This window comes from Mustela erminea, chromosome 3 (assembly GCF_009829155.1).
Source record: "Mustela erminea isolate mMusErm1 chromosome 3, mMusErm1.Pri, whole genome shotgun sequence".
Lineage (NCBI taxonomy): Eukaryota > Metazoa > Chordata > Mammalia > Carnivora > Mustelidae > Mustela > Mustela erminea.
In genome coordinates, this window is record NC_045616.1 from 106,942,926 (window position 1) to 106,966,194 (window position 23,269).

The 23,269-nt window shown below is 46.9% G+C and overlaps 1 protein-coding gene across 21 annotated transcripts in view; it reads right to left on the reverse strand.

The window, feature by feature from the left end:
- The window catches only part of TENM2 (teneurin transmembrane protein 2), a 1,222,850-nt gene that overhangs the window by 167,615 nt on the left and 1,031,966 nt on the right, over nt 1-23,269 (reverse strand). For all 21 annotated transcript variants that reach the window (XM_032337070.1, XM_032337078.1, XM_032337077.1 and 18 more), the window contains 2 exons: nt 14,736-14,931; nt 8,873-8,974 (listed from right to left, as the gene is read on the reverse strand). In XM_032337070.1, the coding sequence (XP_032192961.1) occupies nt 8,873-8,974; nt 14,736-14,931 (298 nt within the window). The remainder of the gene's footprint in view (nt 1-8,872; nt 8,975-14,735; nt 14,932-23,269) is intronic.

The window sequence follows — 23,269 nt, forward strand, 5'->3', positions numbered from 1 at the left end:
ACTCTGCTTCCTAAGACTGCTTTGCAACTTACCTAGTCGCTTAAAACAGGGGAAAAAACCACAAAAAACCTTTCTAGTCTTCAAAGCAATTTAGCTGGGGGAGGGCTGACTGATTTAAGCCCTGAGAAGCGATTTGTTTGGTAACACAGCAAGCACGGGAAACGCCAACAGCCAGTTTCGGCGGCGGCGGGCATGGGCTCACAGGAGGCCACTAAATAATGGACCCTGTGACTTTCGTGTGCTGGAGGTGTGGTTCCTTTGTGAGCCGGGGAGCCAGGGCGGGGGGTCAAAGTGATGTTGCTGCTTCTGGTCACAACTCTCTTTGGGGAGTCGCGGCAGAGTTCAAGGGCAACGTTATCTAGACTCAGACCCGAATGGCACAAGAGTCTTCTGGGTATCCTCTAAGAGTGCAGATTCTGATTCAGAAGGGCTGGAATCAGAAGATGATTCTGACTCATCGGGCCTGAGGGTTTGGATATTTAGCAAGCTCCCCAGGCTGCGGCTAGGACCCCAGACCTACTGACTGACTCAGAAACTCTGGAGGGAGACCAGCAAGCTGTGTACTAACAGGTGAACCTGATGAGTATGGTTCTAACGCCGTACCTGGGCAAGTGCCTTACCTTCTCTGAGCCTCAGTTTCCTAAGCTGTGAATGGGGAAAATAACGATGTGCGTTGTGGAGATGAAATGAGATAATCAGAACCATTGACATAGTGCCTCAGTCTCTTCTGCAAAGTGTTTTCCAAGTGCCTCTGCTTTAAGCCCCTTGTCCCGGGCCCTTGCTGCCAAAGAATTCCACACATTTTCTCAGGTCAGGGGTGGGTAGAAGGAGAGGTGGGATTCAGCCATCAAACCGCAATGTGCTGTGGCAGCCACCATGGCCCCTGGCCCTTCTGCATTATTGTGGATTGTCAAGGGGGCTGGGGGAGCTGAGGGAGACAGGTGTGAAAGACAGAGGGTCTGAAGGAACCATGCACAGGGTGCATCTGTGCTTGTTCTGGGAGAGGACCAGTGTGGCCCGAGTGTCTTCAACTGAAAGCTGACTCCGGCTGAAAAAGCAGCAGGTGACTTCTGTGCTAAGAAAGTTCTGCGAGAGGTGTTTCTGGGGCAGTGGAGAGGACCCCTCCACCAGCAGGGAGAGGCTGAGGGGCTTGCTGTTCCTTTCCTGAGTGCAGAAGTCCACTAAGGGAAGAGACTAATGGGGAAAGCAGGTTACGAGGCCATGCCCAGCTAGGACGGTCAGCCTGAGCTGTCCATGTGGGCTTTGGGAATTGTAGCCACCCTCGATTTGGGGCATCGTCCTGCCAAGCTTCTCTCCTGTGTGGACGTTAGGCCTAGAAGCCTCAGAGTCAGCCAGACACAGCCTCAAAATCGGGCCCTCCTATGTGACTGTGGGCAAGTAGCTTACTTTCCTTAAGTTTCTGTTTCCCCAGTAAAATAAGGTTAATAACAGTGATTTCATGAAGACTCATGAAGACAGATACTCCCTAATGTCTATGGGGCGTTCGGTCCATGCCAAGCACGGTTCTACACACTAGACATGAATGTACTCTTGACTCCCCACAGGTAGTATTACTGTAAGAAAACCAAGGCTTCTGGAGGTTAAGTAATTTTTAAAAAATGGGTCCAGTTAACTGGAGGAGCACGGCTTCGATTCTAATAAATTCAGATTCTCGGTTTCGTTCTTAATCACTGCGCTCTTCTGAGATAATGCACATAAAATGCGGGATCGAGATCAACGTTTTTTTCTTTCTTTTTTCATTTCTCCTCTTTTCTTTCCCTCCCTCCCTCCTTCCCTTCGTTTAAATTTGTGCCTCAAAGTTGGCTTGATTCGTCACCGCATGATTAATCTGATAAATTAGAACCCTGTTCCCCAGCACTCATTTGATTCTTGCACATTTTCTGGCAATGTTTTCCTCTTTACGAGTCTTACCCCCTAACTGCCGATCTCCGAACATTTAGAGACCACACACCGCTTCCTGGGAACCAAACTGGGTGCGAGGAGGTGTCATAAAGAGGACGGCTGGAAACGTGTGATCCAGCAGGAGACGGATGGAATCGCCCGGCTAGAACCTGGCCCAGCATGAAGGAAGGGACACTGCCAAGATGTTGCTAAGCCCTGTGTGACTGCAGGGTCCTGTCTAGGGGTGTTTCAGGGAGGTGGGAACCTACCTGGGAGTAGCAGTTTGATAGGAAAGGTTGGGACTGATGAGAACGTTCCAGCTGAAGAAGCAGCATGAGCAAAGGGGAAGAAGCAGGGCCATGACGCTTTATGGATGACAAGTAGCTACAAACTATGGTGTATGAGCTTTAGTAGCAGATAATAGTGCAAAAGCTGCTTAAATCATGAACGATCTTGAATGTTACTCTAAGAACGTTCTTTATTCTCAGAATATGGTCCCTGGCAACCTGCATCAGAGTTCCCCTGGGAGGCTCGTTAAAAATGCACATATCTGAGCCCCAGCCCAGTCCTATGGATTTAGAATTGGCTGGTGGAGGCGGGGAGGGGGTGGGGCAAGCCTGGGAATATGCATTTGTAACAACTTCCCCATGTAAACATCAACGTCAGCGTCTGCAAACCAAAGTCTGGTAACCTCTGTGGGAGGCACCTGGCTCTTGAAGGTGTTCGCAGAGATAGTAGCTGTACGCTGTACGTGCACCCGGAGCTCTGCAGAATGCTGGAGGTCCTGAATAGGGGGAAAGCCATCGGAGAGAGGCTGGTGGGCGCATGCGCCGTACAGCGATGGTGAAGGTAGAGAGGAGAAACCGAGCAGAGCGTGGTGGAGGTTGACAGGACCTGGCAAATGACGTGATGAGGAAGATGACGAATCTCTCTGGGAGGGGAGGAGAGTGGCGCAGAGCGGCAGGCTCGGAAGTCAGACGGACTTTGTTTTGAACGCCGGCTCAGCCGCTTTCTGCTCAGTAAACTCTAGTTTCCTCTCCTAGAGAGTTTCCTTGGGTTCAGATCCAAATCCTAGCGTGGCACCACCACACAAACTGCTTGGAAAGCCCCTCGTCCTTATACCGCACCTCTCCTAAGGCCGATCTCATGGTCTAGTATGAAGAGCCCGAGCCAGAATGCCGGGTTTGAATCCCAGCAATACCCCTTGCTGGCTGAGCGATCTTTAGCAAATTACCTAGTCTCTCTGAGCTTCGTTTCCCTCATCTGTAGAAGGGGATAGCAGCCGTACATAAAATAGGGGTATTGATGGTTCAATGAGAGAGCTATGTGGTGGCTGAGAACAGCGGTTGGCACGGAGTGGGAACTCAGGAAGTGTCAGCCATGACAGATGAGGAGGAGTTTGACTCGAGGGCTGGAAGCCCAGGAGGGCCTGGGTAGTGGGGACATTTGCCAGTTAACAGGAGAAAAATGGCAAGATCCCTGTTCTCTTTTCTCAAGCCCTCACAGAAGCTGGGTAGGAGCTGAGACCCACCCCCAGAGAGAAGGCTTTGCATTCCCACGGCTCTGGCATTTCTGGGCCTCCCCTGACAGCTGCTGAGCAGTGGCGGCTGTCACTTCTTGTCCCTGTGAAATACACATTACCTAACAAGTAAGGCTCTGGTGTTTTAAGTTTCTGATGTAGGTTTGGGGCCTCAAGCTCGGAAGCAAATAAGCCGTCCGAGGAGCCAGCCTCAAAACAGAAGAATTGGAAGCCTCAGATGTTTTCTGAAATGTAAGACGGCGTTACAAGCAGCCCAAGGAGCATCTTGAGTCAATGAAAGACCTCCAAATAAAAGCAAATAAAAGAAAAAAGGAAGCATAATTAAAAAGCATCCAGCCCCCAAGAAACAGCACTCAAGCTATGAGAAAGTCAGGCAAGGGGGACAGTAATAATAAAAACTGGAGACTAAACAATAATTTCAATAATGAGCTTAATTACAGCTGGACTGAGAGAGGCACCTGATGGAGAACGGGACAAAATACTGGAAAAGAAATGCCATTTGCGCATGAGCCTGAATCCAGACACATTGCTTATGACACTGCACAATTCATGAAATTCTACATTGAAAGACACATTCAGTGTAGTTCCTTTATTGAACTCCTTCTCCATAGAATTTTCTCCACATTCCCTGATATTAACTGGCTATTTTTATAGATTCATACTTCATTTCTTCATAAACTTATCTTCTTAATAATGCCTATGTCTTTTGGGATGCCTGCGTGGCTCCATGGGTTAAGCATCTGCCTTCCGCTCAGGTCATGATCCCAGGCTCCTGGGATCGAGCCCCACATCAGGCTCCCTGCTCAGCGGGGAGTCTGCTTCTCTCTCTCACTCCACCTCTCTGCCACACTCTCAAATAAATAAATAAAATCTTGAAAAAAATAACGTCTCCACCATTCAAAATCTGCATTACAGCATTTAAGACTTCACACGTATACTTCCCACTTGCTGATCACGTGCATGCAGCAGACCAGAAGCTCTCAGAAGGCAGGGCCCTGGCAGGCACGCTTGCTCCTCGTATTCCCGGCACTTGGCGCAGTCCCTGACTCAGAGCAGGCCCATAATAAGCATCTGTTGGAGGCACGAGTAAGTTCTGTCCCCTCAGCTGACTTGGAACAATGTGTTAGAACCCTTACACATTCTTCTGATGTGCGGGTCAACTCCGTTTTGACTTCTGAGCCCCTGAGGACCCCAGGTCGGTGGGGGCCGGGGATTGAATGCTCTGCAAATTCACGCTGACTGATTCCTCCATTCCCTGCAAGGCTGTCTTCAGATGCCTGATGCGGACTGGCAGGTTTATAAGAAGACAAGGAGCTGCCGTCTGCACGGCACGTCTGAGGGCACGGGAGGCGCCGTGTGAGGTCAAGGGAGTAAATCCGTATTTCTGTCACTTGGACACAGACCTGGTTGCTCGGATGTGATGGGAATCTCGCCTGCTAACGTGGCAAATTTCTCCCCTGGTGGGAGGGTCTCAGTCTGCCTGCTGCCTGCAGTAGTGGAAACTGGCGGGACCGGAGGCATCCTGGGCACCGCTGTCAGGGAGGGAACAAAGGTGAACGCCAGCTTGTGTTGAGGGAGGACTTGGGATTTGGGCCCTCCTAAGGCTTTTATCAAGAAAGAAGAGAAGTGTTCATGGGCCACAGCTGGGAGATGGCATGTGCCACTCTGCGTGGCAGGAGACTCAGGGTCAGCTGTCTCTCCTCTGCGCTGGCGAGCATGATCCCCTCACTCTATCTGCTGCACTTACTTCCTGCTAACACTTCAGAGCTTCTTGGGCTCAGAAGCTGCGTATGAGTGGCAGCCTGTCACAGCCACAGACAAACCGTGCAGGACCGGCGGGGTGGAGCCTCACAGCTCTGGTGGTAACATACACATACACACCCACACGCACAGACACACACACACACACACACACACACACACACACACCTACCTACCCCCCCCCCCACTCTCACACACCCACACTCACACACACTCACACACACACACACACACACACAACCACATTCTATTTGTTTCTTCTGGCTGAAAATCAGAAGTGCGTCTTTGATATGACTCACTGACAACGACATGGCATTTTGCTAAAAATGTGCAACTTCCACCTAATCTCAAGAAAACATCAGACCAGCCCACATCGAGGGACATACTGAAAAACACCTGACCAGGATTCTTCGAAATGAACGAGGTCATGAAACACAAGGAAAAGACTGAGGACCCTTCACAGACTGGAGTGGACAAAGGAGACATGACAACTAAATACAATGTGGGATCTGGACCAGGAAAAAAAAAAGTCTGTAAATTAGTTAGTAACAGCTTTAGTGTTAATTTCCTCATTTCAGTGACTGAAGCATGATCATTTAAAATGCTGACATTAGGTGACTTCTGTACGGGAGCTGTATGTACTATTTTTGCAACCCGTGTGCAAGTCTGAAAGGATTTCAATATTAAAAAAAAAGAAACCCTTAAAACAGGGGGGGTAGTTAAAATAGGATTTATTTCATATTGTTGATATGAGAAAGGATAAGATGGTATGTCTTAAGTACTTCATGCAATGTCTGGTAGATGCTGAATATTAAATAACTATTAGTTGTTATTTAAAAACAATCTAAAGTGGAGGCTTAACTCGCCAGTAACTCAGGTGCTAATCATTACATTTACTCACTTGAAGCTTGTACCGTTAAATCTGTGTGCCTATTTTTTCTAGTTTCTCACTTCATCACAGAGGGGTAGTTAGCGATTTTTGTTACTCTGAGGAGCCAATATTTAGAAAATGAGGTGTTCAAGGTTCGAATCTGGCTAGAAGCCAGGCTCTTGCACATGGGCTTAGGTCCACTTTTGGGATTCTTGGTGTGAACACATGTGTGAGAGGCTGACCTGGCTTGAATGCCCGTGACTGAAAATTTTCCTCTCTTGACAGATCAAAGGTGGCACGAACATCCCCTCTTATTGCAATTGATAAGTTTTTACTTTTTAAATTTCGGATTTTCACATTGTTCCTTTTAGAAGAAATTTATCTATGTAAACATAGTGAGTTGACTTCAAGAGATACGTTAAGTACATAATAATACAGGTGGCTCACGAATTGGGCAAAAATCATAAAGGTGGCACATGAAAAAAGTTCAGGAAATAAAGGCTTGGAATATTTCCCAATATTGTTGTTAATGAAGGAGCTTAAACTGTGTCCATTTCAAAAATACTAAGGAAGAAATATGGCTAGGGCAAAGACGCAATTTACTTCTAATACTCTAAAGGCAACTTCGCCAAAAATGAAGAGGGAGACAAGGAGAAAACAATTTTATTCTTTAATACTTCAATTCTGTCCACTGTAGGCCTCAAGAACGAAATTAAAATATGCAACAAGTTCAAAGGCTGATTTCAGGAACAGCGCCTGAGTATGCAGGAGTAACTACTCTTAACAGCCGCTCAATATTTGTTTCACAAGGATCAATTATATACCATGGCTAATGCACCCTCGGAGTGTGCACCCAGCCACAGTACAGGTGGTGAATGCAAAACACACACCGAGAGTCCTTTTAAGCAGCTAAATGCACACGCCATTACAGATCCATAATGCAGAATGGACGTCCATCTGCAAATGGATTTAGAGCGAGGAGTTCTTAAATGGCTGAGGTACTTAGGGCTGAAAGGCCAATAACTGGATGGGCTGTCAGAGCCCACATGGTTTTTAGGATTAATAATACATTGACGTGTGTCAGTGTTAATACACATTTACAGCTCACATGCCACGCAGCAGAGGGTTCAGCCCATTTGCAGCCACATGTGAAAGGACCATTCCGTCCTTCCTCTCATTAATGCCTTTGCTCCTAGGAAGATTAGATAACGCAAGAAAGGCCATTCGAACGATCCTGAGGTTTTCCCTCCTTTGCAGCGTTCTCCAGGAAGGGCGCTCAGCATGGTGACGCACTGTGTCAGCCACCTTCCCTCCCATCATGGTGCCTCAGAGGCTGACTGAGCAAAGCACTCAAGGGTAGGAGCTCCAGCTCTACGGTCTACCTGGGGAGGTGTCTGCATGCCATTAGAGTGTGCAGAGGCGACAGTCTGGTGGCTTCTAGCTCTCTTTTCCTTCCAGCTGCTCTTTTTCTGACGAGTTTACCAAAGCATTTGCATTATTTTGTGATAGAAGATTATGTCCGTACATGGTATCATTTAGGAATTGGTCTCATGCACGGGCAACCAAATCCAGAACTTCATGCCCAGGAAGTCCCATTCGCTCACCAGTCAACACTCAGAAGGCTGGGGACCGCCCATCTATGAAATGCTGAGAATAACTGAAATGCAGTTTTCTCCAGCAACTGTGGTGAGCATGGGAAAGAGGAGTGGCACTGTTGAGCATTTACAGAGTAGCTTTATTAACAACTGCCTCTCTCTCAGAGCATCCAGGCAGCATGGTCTTTTAAAGGTGAGCACATAAAACTATTATATAAATATGTAAATAAATATAAGGTGATATACATAAATAAAGATGGTAAATATGAACCCTTTGAGGGAACACACCATATTCTGCTAAGAGCTATGAACCCTTCGAGGGAACACAACATATTCTGCTAAGAGCTCATCCCATGCTCACAAAGAATGTGTAAAGGAACCCCCCACTTTTCCGGAGGAGGAAATAGAGACTCAGACATGTTAGATCCTTGGCTCCAGATCACACAGACCCTCAAGTGGCAGAGGTGGGATTCAACACAGGAGTGCCTGGCCCTTCAGCCAGGGCCCTGAACCCCTCCCTCGCTGTTTCTCAGACTGGTGGGTGAGGAATCAACGTACTTGGTTTCCACTGGAGCTTCTAAGCTCTGCTCTCTACTACTTTTGCCTCTAATAGAGCCCCTTGAAGGTTATGCTCCAGGTCTCCTGCAAGCTAGGTGTGCAGCCCCTAAGTCCCTGTTCTTGCAAGAGTCATTTTCTCTTATATTACCTTTCCCCCAAGAATCCCAGGGCCCCAGCAATTCTGTGCAAAGGAGTGTAGATAAATTAATAACACAATTTAAAACCGATTCCTTCAAGATAAATAGCGCTTCCTAGATTAAGAGTGTCGCTGGCCAGAATGAATGAAATTTACTAACCCTGAGATGCTTAATCTTCCATTACATAGAATTTAATGATTATAAGAAAGGAGTGATGGTAATTCACTTTTGCTTTTACAGGAATCCAACCATCTCATTTTTAGCAAATCTTTCTTCTCAGCATACCTCGGTGCCAGGGATAACCTCCCTGCTCTTATAGGTATATCGGCCAATTGTCATATATTAAAGCCTGCTCATTGCTCAAGGGTTGGGCCTTCTAGCATGCATGAGCTTGCAAGCCGTCCCAGTAGAATCTCGCAGGGAGGCTTCTTTAGTGCCCCCTCGCTCTCCCCCTCAGAGAAGCCTATGCATTGTTTTCCAACCGTAGCAGGGAAATAGTGGCAAGTACCTTTAGCACAGTCGGCTCCTAGAAATCCTGGGAAGCAGTGACACAGCCCAGACACACATTCGCCATTCCCATGGCAGTTTCGTGGACAGTCCTGCACTGAATCTGAAAAAGAGAGAAACTAAGCAACTACCTTTTCCTCTATCTGCGGATGAAACAATGTCATCATCAACCGCCCACCATTTCTGAAGACCAGTGGGAGTAAACCCCCAATACCTCCAGGGCACTGGCAGGAACGTGAGGGAGCAAAGGGAATGGGAAGTTAAGGGGACCAGGACAACTTGGAGAATGCGTGGGAGTAACCACCGCACTCTATTTGACTGGCATCTGGGCAGGGATGCAGGGTAAGTACTGCTGCAACTCCTGGTCTTTCAGAAGAAACAACTTGTTTGGGTTTAAAAATCTGAAATTTCCCATGTCTGAATGTTGGCAAGTTTAAAGCATCGTGAGTGCTGGCCCCTTCCCACCAAGCCCCTCCAATATCGGACTCTCAGTCTGAGATTTGGTCTGACATGTGTGATACTGAGCCTTTAGCCTCAGGTGCAGGGGATGAGTCTCCAAATGACAGTGGATGTTTCTGATCTCAGGTTTGTGGAGTAGAAAAAATTCTTGCTTTCAGTAAAGAAAGATTCGAATGTGTAAGACTGGCCAATGGAGGCATGATTTTTAAGTAGTAGGTTTTAGGCTGTACAAAATTCCTTTTGGGCTGACCTTTTGTACATCTTATTTTTCATGAAAATCAGTTAGTTCCCATTTGTTCTAACCTGCATAGCCATCTTATTTCATGATTTACCTTTCTCTGTGTACTCTCAAGTCATCACTTCAAAGGGATCATTTAGGGACCTTTTTCATGTTGATTTGGGTCTACACGGACACAGTCATATTCTTTTAAAAATTATTATTCTCATTTTTTTTGCCTTAAATTAAAATAAACACATTCAGAATTTCAGGCTCCAAATTACTAAGATGATGAAAAGAAAAATCCAAGCCACTCTGCCCAGGGTGTGTGACATTTACACAGCCCTGGGGAGTTGGGGTCATTGACTCAGTGATGTTGGCTGAAAGACTATCAAGTCAGATGGCTTCTAATGGAGCAACCTGAGAGCGGCAAAAGTCCTTCCCTTAAACAGGATTTCCCATTTATTCCCACTCTGTACTGAAAAACCAAACCTTGCATATATTGCTTTCTTTCCACAGTGTTTCCTTTCTCGGCTCTCTTCTTCCGGAACCAAGCAGTAGTTGGATTCTTGTATGCTGAGGAGAACTCAGTGAGCGTATCTGCTTCTTCAAAATCGGGCAGGACACCGTACACTCAGAGCAGGCCAATTTATTTAACGTTTATCAATTAACACTTCAGGCTGAAAGTCCTTGAGGTTGGCTCTACAGGTGGGCTGAGAAACATCCAGTGGCTCCTGATTTCCATCTATTCACCGTGCATTCATTCATTCAAGAAGCTTTTGGTTGAATCATGAAATAGTTGCTTGGGCAGGCCCAAAATCAGCAATCTCGCATGGTTTTCAGAGACCATTCTCCATGTCTCCAATTCCCCACTCATGTTTCTCAATGTCTTGTGAGCCAAGACACCGACTGCCATAGTTCTGGACTATCTTTTCAAGGTTGTCTGCATAGTGAACCACATTGGAGGACAGATATGGTGTCTGTCTCCAGAGCAAAGGAAGGGTTTGCTTACTCCCCAGTGTAATAAAGATAATATCTTACTCTAGTGCAAAGAACAGGCAGGCTCACCGTCACCTCTGAGAAACTCAGGTGTAATAAACTCAGGATTTCCCCTCTGTAATGCAATCCATTGCATGTGTCGGTCCTAGCTGAACCTGTTGATGTTGCCCTGTGGGAACTGGGGCTTGAGGGACTGGCACATTTACCAGAATCTAGATATTGCCTTGCTCTGAGTAATAAAGGCCCTTGTCTTTGACCCAGGAGTTTCATGTATTCTGATAATATCTATGAAATTGTGGCAGGCTGACATATTAGCTTACAATTAGGGTGAGCTCTCAGAACTGTCACAGTTCCTGATGTATGGCTCACTTTATTAACTAGAAATCTATTATTTGCAAGGCACTGTAGCAGGCATTGGTGAATCCAAGCAGATAGGCGAGTTCTCTGGCCTCACAGCATTTTCACTGTCATAGACAATACAGGCTGATATATATATTGATTCTGTGACCAACGGAAACAAATAGTTTTAAACATAGAAATGGCACTGTCTTGTTTGCATTTTAAGAAGTCCCCCCTACAGCGAATTAGAGATTGCTTCTCCCTAGACCAGCATCTAGGTCTGGGGATGGTTTGGTGGAAACTAACATCTGTGAGCTCAGACCTCCCTTTTCCAAACCTAACATCTTCAGAGACAAAGCAGCAGAGGCCGAGGGAGCTCTTTCACCATCAGAGTCGCACAGAGAGGGACTGAGCTCTTTGCATGGGCTCTTTGTGGGGCTGGAAAGCCTCCTTGCCCTTTAGCTGAGGTCCTTCGATGTCAGTTTAGGAAATATGTACCTTCTGGGCACCTTCTTTCCTCACCTTCCCTCAATCAGGAAGGGTTTTATACCCCTTCTCTAGGCTCTTGTAATTCTTATGGTTGCCTTTTCACTTGTCTTTCTTCCTCCATCAGGCTCCATGAGGAAGAGACCTGATTTGAATCATTCACTGAGGGATTCTCAACTCTTGGCACACAGCAGGCCCTTGGTAAACAGCTGTCAGTGTGTGTGTGTGTGTGTGTGTGTGTGTGTGTATGCACGTAGGGTAGGAGAATCCCAAATAAGCAAAAACTGTGACAGAGACTATTTTTCATGGCCTTCTCCCAGGATTTCTACAGTTTTTGAGAGAAAGAACCATCCCACGGTCTGGCTGAACTGTGCAAGCGACCCCGCCCTTCCGGTGGCCATATTATCAGTTTTCCTTTCTGTCACCCTGGTTTAGGTTTTCTTGAGGAAACAATGGCAGGTGCTGAGAGGCAGCCCAGTAAATGGGGTTTTTACGCAGGCGGAGGGCGGCCTCCACGACACCCGCACCGTGCTTCAAGTATGCCACTCTGTTGTCCCCTGAGATGAAACTCATTTCTGAAAGCAGGCTGCTTCTCTCCAAAACACATCAAAAGACTTCCCTGAGTCAAAGGTATATTTAGCGTGATCGCTGGTTGACACCCGTCTAACATTTTCCCTTCTGTTTCACATCACAGGGGCTTTTGGCGCTCCTGGCTGCTCTTGATGGAGAACGTTCTGATAATAGATATGTGTGGGAGAACCTCTGAACCAAATAAAACCCTGTTCTTTTCCCTGCATTTCAGGCCAATTACTATCATTGCTCTATCAAGATGTCTGCCCAATTATTAGGCCGATTACCTTTGACTTTCTCTTTGAGTTACAGTCCAGACGAGAGAGATCCTCTGGGGAGAATTGCTATTCCCATCTCTGAACGAGGGTAATGGCCTGGGGGAAGGGCATCTCCCTACTGCAAGTCTGTGTCTATGTGGATAGAGGAGACGGAGGGCAGAAGCCAGTATTAGATAATCTGGCCCCCAGAAAACTTGTTGAGCAGGGGAAAAGGCATTTATTTGGCAGGAATCCAGAGCAATCCAGTGGTTAAGCACAATTCTCTGGAGAGTTTGGATGCCGACTCCACCCCCTGATTACCACGTGTGACCTTGGGCAAATTGCTTAACTTCTCTCAGTCTTGCTTCTCAAGTAGAAAATGGAGCCCTGGGAGTACCTCCCTCACGTAACTACTCTGTGGGTTTGCCAGCCTCGTCCCCACAGAGGGCCTAAGCCAGAGGCTGGCCCCCGGTCCATGCAGCATAAATGTGTGGAGGGTGGCGGTTGTCGTTGGTGTCATTTTCCATCTCACCGAGTCCTTGTAGACTCCAACTAAGCCAGCTGCTGTTTATGGCGTGGGCTCTTAAGGATGTGCGAAGTTTTCAGTTAAATACAAGGTGACAAAAAGGATGTCATTTCTCATCATGTTCTTAAACTAAAGACTGCTTTTAATCTCAACATCTCAAACCAGTTTTTTTCTTTTTTCCTTTTGTGAGTTGATTTTTAATCCTTTTTGCTTTCTTTCCCCCATGGATCCATAATTTGCTTCTGGAAATATTCTGTAACCATGGAAGATGTTTTCCAGTGGCTTCCATGATACAAAGTTTATGACATTAGTTGGGAGCAGGGGTTGGGAAACTTTCGCTGTAAAGGGACAGAAAGTAAATATTTAGGATTTGCTGGCCAAGCTGTCTCCGTGGCAGCTACTCAGCTCTGTTGTTTTAGCTGCCATAGACGATATGTCAGCAGATGAACATGGCTGGGCTCCAGAAAAACTTTATTTATAAAAACAGGCAGAGGGCCAGACTTAACCCATGGGCTATAGTGTGCCAAACCCCTGCCTTTGTATATTTGGCCAGTTCGGATAGGATCAAGTTTTCCTTGGCAGAGGGAATGAGGGTTAACTTTAACACTACGGTCACTACCAAATCCTGATTTTAGACCATTTGAAAGTTGTGGCTGCTGATAAAAAAAGTAAGCCCTGAATTTTAACTTGGCTTCCCTAGCTCTTTCAAGAATCGAGGAACCGTTCAGACAAATCCGTGAGACCAGTAAAGAAGTTCTGAGGATCCGGTCAATAGGAAAATAGCTGTACACGATATGCTCCTAAACAGCCATCTGCTCTCATTCGGTGGTGACCCACGCCATGGCAGATGTGTTCCGGATGTAAAGTTACATCATCCTTCCTGTCAGGGATGTGGTCCTTTTCACAGAGGAAGCTGAGGCTCCAGGGGGTAAGTGACTTTCCCAGTCAGGATGTGGGACAGAAGAGTTGCGATCTGATCCTCTCTCACCAGGTCTCTCCTCGTAACACTACTCCTTCGGTGAACCTTGAGATCCACGACCCAACCCTGTGGGGACGACATGCCCAGAGGCCCAGAAGCCCATCCATTCCTATCATGTCCACATCCTGGGACTCGGAGGGACTGAGTTTTCTGAGTCTCAGTGGATTTTTCTGTGAAGTATGTCTAACACGCTGCCCCAACTCACGGACATTCTACCCAGGATCTGTTATCCTCATCAGGATAAAAACCTAATGACAACATAAATTGAATGAAAGTATCTGCGGCTTATGTGATTGTTAAAATTCTTAAGGTTTGCTTTCGAAAACTTCATAAAATCCTCTCAAACTAATGGCCCTTTCAGGAGTTTGTATGCACATATAAGAGGAAATTTTGAATAAAAGCATTGCTTCTCCTTTAATAGCTAATAAAAAACAGGGCTAAAACATGCCAAAAATGACAAGTGTTTAATTAAAACATTTTGAGATTTACCTCCTTGGGAACAAAGCTATGATTTTTTCCCCTTATGTCTATATCTTTTTCTTGATTTATTTTTATGTGGGTCTTTTTTTTTTTTTTAAACTTTTGATTTTTAGCTTTTCTGGATTTTCAGAGAAATTCTGAGCTGATGTGAATGGTCTGTATTTATTGGCTTTACTGCATATTTAGAGTTTTATATAGCGTATACTATTTAATTCCTACAACTAGCCCTATATGGTGGGTGCTAGTTGGTTCTTTTTTACTGTGAGGAACCTGAAGCTTACAAAAATCCACTGATTTGCATAGGTTGTGTGGCCAGGACTTGAGCCAGCCTGTCTGACCCAAGCTCTTGACCACGACTGGATCCTGTAAGTAGTCTCCCTATTTAAATCTGGGCTAGTTTTAGGTGGAAAATACCATGAGGCTTGAATAAAGGATTCTGGTCTGGTTTCCTACAGGGTAGAAACTACATTGGAAGATGATTTTCTGTGGAAAAACCTAGAACGTTTCCATTCTTCCCTTGGTGGCATGATCACTCAGAGACCTCATACCTACCTAAGACAACAGTGTTGAAGGAAACCATCTCTTTGTCTTTGCCATCATTGTAGAAGGCCAGGTGCCACAGGCCTACGTCCAGGTACTGTACAAACACGGCTTCATTCTGCACCAGGGTCTGTATGCTCCGGCGTTCCCTGGGTGACTCAACCACACTCCACTTCTCCTTCCCATCCAGACGCTCCATGAAGTCATACTAGAGTAAGAAGAGAGAGCACCCCATGTGTGAAAGAGGTGGCAGACCTGGTCCCATGACTAGCAGCTTCCCTTCCCACCCCATTAGTTAGCTAAAAAATACTTTTGAGCGCATTTTACGGTGAGCTCATCCAGTAAAAAAAAGAAGAGTCAGAAAAGTTGTAACAATAAGCCACCATTTATTATGCTTATCATTATTGCTAATAGTTTTATTACTATAGGCACAATCCCTTTTCTGCTGTTCGAAATCCAAAAAGCTTTAAAGCCAAAACTTTTATGTTTTCTCTTGTGCGTGTGAGAGAGACAGAGAAACAGAGGGAGGGAGGGAGGTTATTGTTCCAATCTTCACTGGGGTGTTATATAATACCTAGTATATGCCAAGTGTAACTTTCTTGGAAGTCCCAAAATTCTGGATTCCAAAAATCATCTGGCTTGGCAAGCGTTTCAGATAAGGAATTATAGACCTGTGTTACTGGCTATCATTTACTGATCATCTACCAGGGGAAGGAGGCATAGCAGATTAGTTAAGAATGAGGGTTGTGGGGGCGCCTGGGTGGCTCAGTTGGTTAAGCAGCTGGCTTCGATTCAGGTCATGATCTCAGGTCTTGGAATCGAGCCCCACATTGGGCTCCTTGCTGAGTAGGGAGCCTGTTTCTCATCTGCCTGCCATTCCCCCGTTTGAGCTTGCTGTCTTCCTTTCTCTCCCTCTCCCTCTCTCTCTCACTTTCTGTCAAATAAATAAATAAAAATCTTAAAAAAAAAGAATGAGGGTTGTGTCTACTATGTTGTACATATGAAACTAATGTAACACTGTATGTCAACTATGCTTTAATTTAAAAAAAAGGATGAGATCTGTGCAGCTAGACTAACTGGGAGAGAATCTCTGACTTACTAGCTCTACCTATCCGTGCCTCAGTTTCTCCATTTGCAAAACAAAAAAAAAATAATAGCACGTATGTTACAGGTTGTTGTGAGAAATAAGATCATACTTGGAACAGTGCCTGGCACAGAGCAAACACAAAATATGTGTTAGCTAGCGATCATCATCACTGCCATCCTCATATCATTCTACTCCTGCAAAAACCCTAAAGATAAGTACTCTTTGTATCTCATTTTGCAGATGAGAAAACTGAGGGGCAGAGTAGCCAAACACTTGTCAAAAGTCACACAGCAACTACGTAGCCAAGCAAAAACTGAGACCTAGCTCTCTCAGATTAACCAGCAATTAAATATGAAATTCTGTTTCAGTGGAAAGTGGGCTTCTAACTAGAAGGGATCAATGAGAGACAGAGTGGCCAATGAAGGCTACCAAGATGAGGGGAATGGGGGAAGCCAGTGTGACCCAAGAGATTGGCAAAATCTGCTGGTGGGTTAGTGGGAGCCACTGACGATCTCTGAGCAGTGACTGACGCAACGAAAGGACTGTTTTGAGGAATTCATTTGCAGACAGGATACAGCAGAGGGGAACATGAAAAGAACCAGGAAGACCAGTTGGGGAGTGATTATAGAAGCTCAAGTATGACACGACGGGGGTCTTGATCAGGACATTCAGTGAGGAGAGGAGTCAACTTTGGAGGAATATTTTTAAGAAAGCCCACCCCTTGACCGTGGGCTGGACAGAGGGGATGAGGGAAAAGGCAGAGGACACCAATGTCTCTTACTTGTCGACAAGAAAATCGATAAGACCCCTGTAGAAATGGGCTAATCTTGTGAACTCTTTCAAAATCACTGCATGGAAAAGTCAGTTGCACTGTGACTTCCGGAGAACATTCAAAGCACAGGTCTGTAGCAGATAAAAACCATCACTGTGGGATTAAGCTCTCTCTCACCACTTCCCCTCCATAAAAAGGATTTTATAGGTTACAGACATTGACTATAACCTCTTTCGTGAACTTCATAGAATTAAACTCCAGGAATCTATTAATGCGACTTCCCCATGATCAGAATTGCCAGTTTTTCCCATCTGAAAAGTGATCATTGAAAACAAAGAATCTGTAATCCAAAGTGCAAAGGCTTTACCATCAGGCAAAGGTGGGTTTGAATTCTGACTGCTACTTGCTATTGTTTGAAGTTGGGTCAATCAACTTTTAGCCTTCTCCTGGTTTGCATACTAGGTAATAATACTCAATTTTTGGAGATGTTCTAAGGATGACATGACATAATGCTTCGGGCAGTGCCTGGAAGGTACTAACCATGTTACTAAGTACCTCCAGACTATGAGTTACTTATTTGCTAATCATAAGGATCAGAGAAGAGAAGTACATGGTTCCAGTTTTTCCATCGGGGGTGGCAGACAGCTGCTTAGGAAGTGGAAATTTCCTCATCTCTCAGAAAATGAGTATTTGTTCTTTAGCTTTCCCCTACCCCATATCCCACTGGTCAGGGGTGTCTTTATGGGATAAAAGAAATGATACGCAGTGATACATCAAACCAGAGCTGCTTTCGGAGACCTTTGTAACCAAAGCATTTGTTTCTTAGCAACCTCGTAAATGTCCAGCTACCCAGACCCATGTCTACAAATTGCTGTCAGCCAGAGGAATGAGCGTAACTTCCTCGGTGCTTAGGTGAGAAGAATATACTTCATTTGGGGTCCAGAAAATCACCCCCATGAGAAAAGTTGGGAGAAGGTGATTACTTGTGTGGGGTCATTGCTCATTATTAATTTGGACATCAGTCATCTCTCGATGAACTGGCCTGCTGGCCAAGAACAGAAATGACTTAGAAGCAGCAGCAGTGCTCACTGTCCAACCAATCAAATGGCTCTGGGCAAAGGTATTGTCAGAGGAGAGAGAAAACATCTATTTTCGCTGGCTCTTCCAAGTCACTCCAAAGCAGCAGTGGAGGGCAGTTTTCATTAAAGAAAGACTCTGCAAGCCAGGGGCTGTCAAACAGGGTATGGGGACATGCCGGTGTGAAACAGCAGTGTCCAATGCGCCTCAATCCTCTACCCTTTAACGTGCTTTGCTTTTCTCAAAACACTCGTCACTCTCTACATTGCTATGATCTGTTTTTATGTGTGTTGTCAGTCTAATGAGAAGAATGTAAACTCCAGGGGGGCAGGGGTTTTGCCCGCATGGCAGAATGGTTAAGTGGACTTCAGAGCTGGGGCCCCTGGGTGGCTCAGTTCGTTAAGCATCTGCCTTCAGCGTAGGTCATGATCCCAGGTTCCTGGAATAAGCCTCCTATCCGACTCCCCGCTGAGCAGGGAGCCTGCTTTTCCCTCTCCCTCTGGCCCTCCTCCTGCTTGTCCACTCCTGTGCTCTCGTTCTTACTCACTGTCAAATGAATTAAAAGCTTGAGGGGAAAAAAAAGACTTCAGAGCTGGAATCCCAGCACTGCCACTTACTTCTTGCCACACTTGCAAAAGCTATTTAAGTTCTCTGTGCCTCAGTCTCCTCATCCTTAAAATGGGGACAATAATCACATTTCTGTCAAAACACTATTGTAAGGGTTGAGTGAATAAATTCATGTGCAGTGCTTAGAATCGCACTTTGTGTGCAGTGAACAAGCCTCAAGGTGTGAGCTACCGTTATGATAATTCCCTGCCATCCCTCATTTATCTCGAGCAGAGTCTGGTCAGTAAATATTAAATATCAAATGAATAAAATACTAAATTCATAAATAAATTCCACCAGAAAGAAAAAAGAATTGGAATATGGTCCAGGTTTAGTCTCTTAGTAATAATCACTTGCACTCCCTAATGTGCTTCCTTTCATGCAAGAGGAAGAGGTAGCGTTACAGTTTGGGAGGCTGAATCAGGCAGCAGCCGGTGCAGAACGGCTGTGATGGGACGTTGTGGGTGTTTGCACATTCACATATATTAAGATTTGAAAGGTGACTTTATGAGGCCGTAATGACATCACCTTTCCAGTTCTCAGTGGGATGCTGTACAATGCCTGCTTTCTTCCCCTGTTCCTTCTTTTGTCTTCCCTTCCCACTTGGATACTGTTTCTTAGTGTCCTCTGTGGGAGTGATGGCTGACCCTTGTCCATATCAGGGTCTCACTCTTTTCCAGGCTCCTTGCTGCCAGGTGGGAGCACGTCATAGTGTTCAGTCAATGGAACTTAAGTAGTGGGATGGGCTCCTTCTTCTAGATCCTGCCGTAGAATATCTGGTACAACCTCCTATTGCTCTCTCTCCATCCCTCTCTGCCTCTGGAAGGTGCCGAAACAGCCATCAAGCCCACAATGGGAGAGCCACAAGATAGGAATGGCCTGGATCCTAGCATGAGCCCTTGCAGGAAGGCTGAAATTATGACACAAGCAAGCAGTAAACATTTCTTAAATGGAAGCACTGAAATGTTGAGACTTCCTTGTTACTTCAGCATAGCCCTCAGAGATCTCTGGATGTTATGCTTCTCTTCCTTCCTAGTTCACTTGCCGAGAGCATGGAAGGTTCCAGCATACTTGCCAAGGCGTCAAGCCACAGCCTATTATATGTGGGGTGTCTGTTTACCCCTGTTTGCCCAGGGGTGTCCTACTTGACACCTCTTATTCCTCCTTTCACTCCAGAAAGTGCTCCGGTCTGGATTATATGTTCCCCGATTTGCAGAGGAACAGGTGATAAGCAGCGTCATGGAGCACCACTGAGGGCTGCTGTAACCTTGGGAGGGGTTGGAGGCTAGAAACACAAGGTAGATCAGTGCAACCAACTGCAGACATGGCCTGCTAGGGCACGAGTGTGGGAGCTCAGGAAGAAGCCTGTTTGCAGGGAGGCCATCTGGTCCAGAAGAGGCCCTGCTCTCTCGGATTCCTAGACTGCAGTCTGGCCAGCTTCCTTGGCAGCCTGGCTGACTCTAGAAGGAGGCCATTTTCCAATGGCACAGGCCCTGGCCAGAGTTTCTTTTTCATGTCCCAGCACTGGGGATGGATAACTCAGGCTTAGTACCAGGGACATCTGTCTCCTCTGTTCCCAGACCCCATCACGCTCAATCCTGGATACAGGGATGCTCAGGAGATCGTGCTGGGCTTGGATGACTGAGAGGTTGCTCCATAGCACATTCTATCTAAGAGATCTGCCGAAGCCCTGGAAGAGAGAAGGGGGCTCATGACCAAATCCCAGCAGGGGACGGATGTGTGCACGGGCTCGCTACGGGAGGAAGTCTGTCTCTCAAGGCAGCTCGTCTCTCTTGACTCGGCAATAAAGCCACCCAGAAAGTGAGAGTGCAAGAACCCAAAATAAACACCCCCACCCCCACTCCCAGTTCTCTCTTTTTCCTTGGCCTTTGAAAAATAACCTGTGTTGGCACACAACGCGAGGACCGTGCCTTTGAGTCATCAGTCATACTGAATGCGGCAGGAAAATGCAACTTTTACGAGCACTTGAGAGGCAAAAAAAATAAACCACAGCAAATATTTGACCGATCCAATTATAAATCTACCCCACTTCTTGGCAGAGACCAAGGAGGAATGGTAATTAAGATAACTTAGTGGGTTTGCAGGAGGAGCTGCAGGAAAGAGCAAAGGAGCCTGGACCATCGAGCCGGGTCTGCCACTCCCCCAGAAGGGAGAGCATTCACGGGCATGCAGTATACCGCCAACAGATGCTTCTGGAAGCCACCCCGATACACACCTGCCAAGGAGGGCAAGGTTAAAGACAGACTCATTGCCCTTCAGAAAGATGTTATTACAGGGTCCACGACCCTGAGAAGGGGGGAAATAACTTAATCGCCATTTGGAACTTCTGCTTGCTGAGGGTCGATGTGGACGGGAAAAACAATAAATGGTGACATTTCCCAGGGACGGCCTGCTGCTCCCGTGCCCCGTGCTGGCGGCATCCCTGGTCCCAGCTCAGATGTGGATTCTACCTCCCACGGCAAGGCGTGCTCAGCAGGGGAGCAGCACATGTGAGCGAGGGCTGCTTGAAGCCACATTACCACAGGGTCTCGGGTCACATCCAGGGACGACTAGCACCAGCGGGGCACTCACGGGGGCCTGTTCATCTTCTGCCTCCAGCCAGGCTTGTGGCAAAGGGAGCCCGGCCGACTCCTCATTAAAGCTCAGCACACTTTCTTTTCTCTCCTTCAAAGAGGCGGACTGCTGAGGGGGGGATGTGCAAAGATGAGAGCAGCAGGGCCGTGCTCCAGCGGGGGCTGGCTTCCCTTCGGGCGGCCTGCCTGCGCTGCTCGGGATGCCAGCTCGGGTCCGACTTAGAGCGTTCCAGTCACTGAACTAGAGGCCGCTAGGCCCAGCCGCGTGCACTGCTGGGACTGCTTGTCCACTAGCTAGGAGAACGGGCCCCTAGGTTCCGGACAGGACACGGCACCTGGATCTGTAGATCACAACAAGGCGTTTTGCAAGACCCCACCGTAAGGACTGAGCAGACGGAAGACAGAGAGGACCCAAGCTCAGTTCCGAAAAATAAGGAAGGGGGGGTAGGACACACCTGCAAGGATGGAATCCCCGACTCTTCCATTCCACCTCCTCCTGCACAGCAGCGGGAAAAGTCATCATCAAAAATATGGAGCGTCTATCATTTTTCTGGGCACTTGTTATGTGCGAGGCATGAGGGCAAGTGCTAACATATGTTATCTCTTTCCATCCTCCCAGAAACCCGATTTGCATCCCCATTTCTCAGGAGAGAGTAATGGCTGTGACAGAAGTAAAGTAACGTACCCAGGGCCCTTGACAGTAGTTGGTGGCCAAGCACAGACTTGAACTTGGATTTGTGTGAGTCTTAACGACTATGGGAGGTAGCTTCAAATTTCCCAAGAACCCGGCTGCCTCTGCCGGCAGATCCCATGGCTGGCCTGCTGTGTGAGTCTCCTAAGGATGCTGCTGAGCAGAGAAAGGGAAGGAAGGCAGAGCCCAGTGATGCTAGGGCCAGATTTAGAACCAGGCTGGACACCTGAGGACAGGGCGGTGTCCCACTGGAGTAGATGGAAAAGGGTGCCAGGAAGATGGGGATGGCTTTGCTAGCTGTTGGCCCTCCCTGGTCTAAAAACTCCCTTTGCCGCCTCCAAACTTCTCTGTTCTTGTATTTGGGCCACCCCATTCTTCTCTGTTCCTGACACTTGTCAAACTCATCCCAGCCTCAGGGGTCAGGCACGAGGTAGCCTCTCTGCCTGGCCTTCTCTTCCTCCTGATCTCACACCTGCCTGCTGCCTGTCAATCCTGACTCTGCCTAAGCACGGCCAGTTCAGAGTGGACATCCCTGATTCCCGATTCAAATGCCTCGACCACGGCTTGTCTCTCTCCTCAGCAAAGACGCATCCCTCTCTAAAACCAGCACAATTTGTTATCTTTTGATTGGTAGTCCATCTCTTTCTTCTTGGACACAAGCCTCTGCAGAGTGGGAGACTTGTCTGTTTCACTCAACACAGATCCAGTGCCTGGTATACAGCTGGGGCTCAGTTAGAGGTCTTGACTGACAGAATGAAAACATTTCAGGTCAAGGGAAATGGTACTAGAGTAAAGTCTATACCAACATGGTGGGGTTTTGGTGACAGGACCCCTGAGAAGATGTAAACTCTGCAGGAAAGATTTTAGGAAATTTTAGTCAACACTGCCGTTTTGCAGTATTTTTGTTTGCTAACTGTCCAGATGACATCATGAGGGCACATTCAATGAGGCTGGGCACTGTTCTAGGAGATTCACATGTACCACCTTATTGAGTGCTTCCAACAGTCCTACTGAATAGGACTTCTTGCCCCAATTTGCATATGCAGAAACTGAGGCACGGGGAGGTTACTTTACTGGCTCGGGATTGGTAAGTGGTAGAGCTGAGATCTACACGCAGGGAGTCAGCTTCAGAGAGCATTCCGTTACCCCCACTGTGTTACAGGCTGCCCAGTGTGGCAGGGAGGTGGCCGGTACCCGGTGTTGACCAGCCTCGCTCGTCTGGAAGGAGCACAAGGCATTATTCTCCTGTTCCCTGGGATGAAGAAAGTGTACTATGGGTCAAGGGCAGGAAGACCTTTGATGACACAATGGGCTCCCAAAGAAGACTGCAGAGCCTCTAGCAGAAGAAGTAGGGGTGTAAACAGAAAGGCATAAACAACTTGTTTCAATATTTGAATCCCATGTCTTTGGCCCACAGCATCTGTTTCGTCTCATGAAGTTGCTGTGCTAAGACAAAAATTAGGGTGTCTATGGGTTACAAGGTACCTGCCCATGTGTAACGAGATGGAACAATTTTACTAATCTCTTTGGGGGAAACAGCCCTTTAACAAACTGTTCAGTGTAGAAATTAAGAAACGAAGGAACATGGGTGTGGGTGACAATATCCTCAAGAGACAAAGGAAGAATTCGGTTGGGTAAGAGAAATGGAGCTAGAGGGAGGATAGGGAAAGGAGGGTAGAACAATAAGGTGTTGGGGACTCCCCAGGCCACACGGCAGCC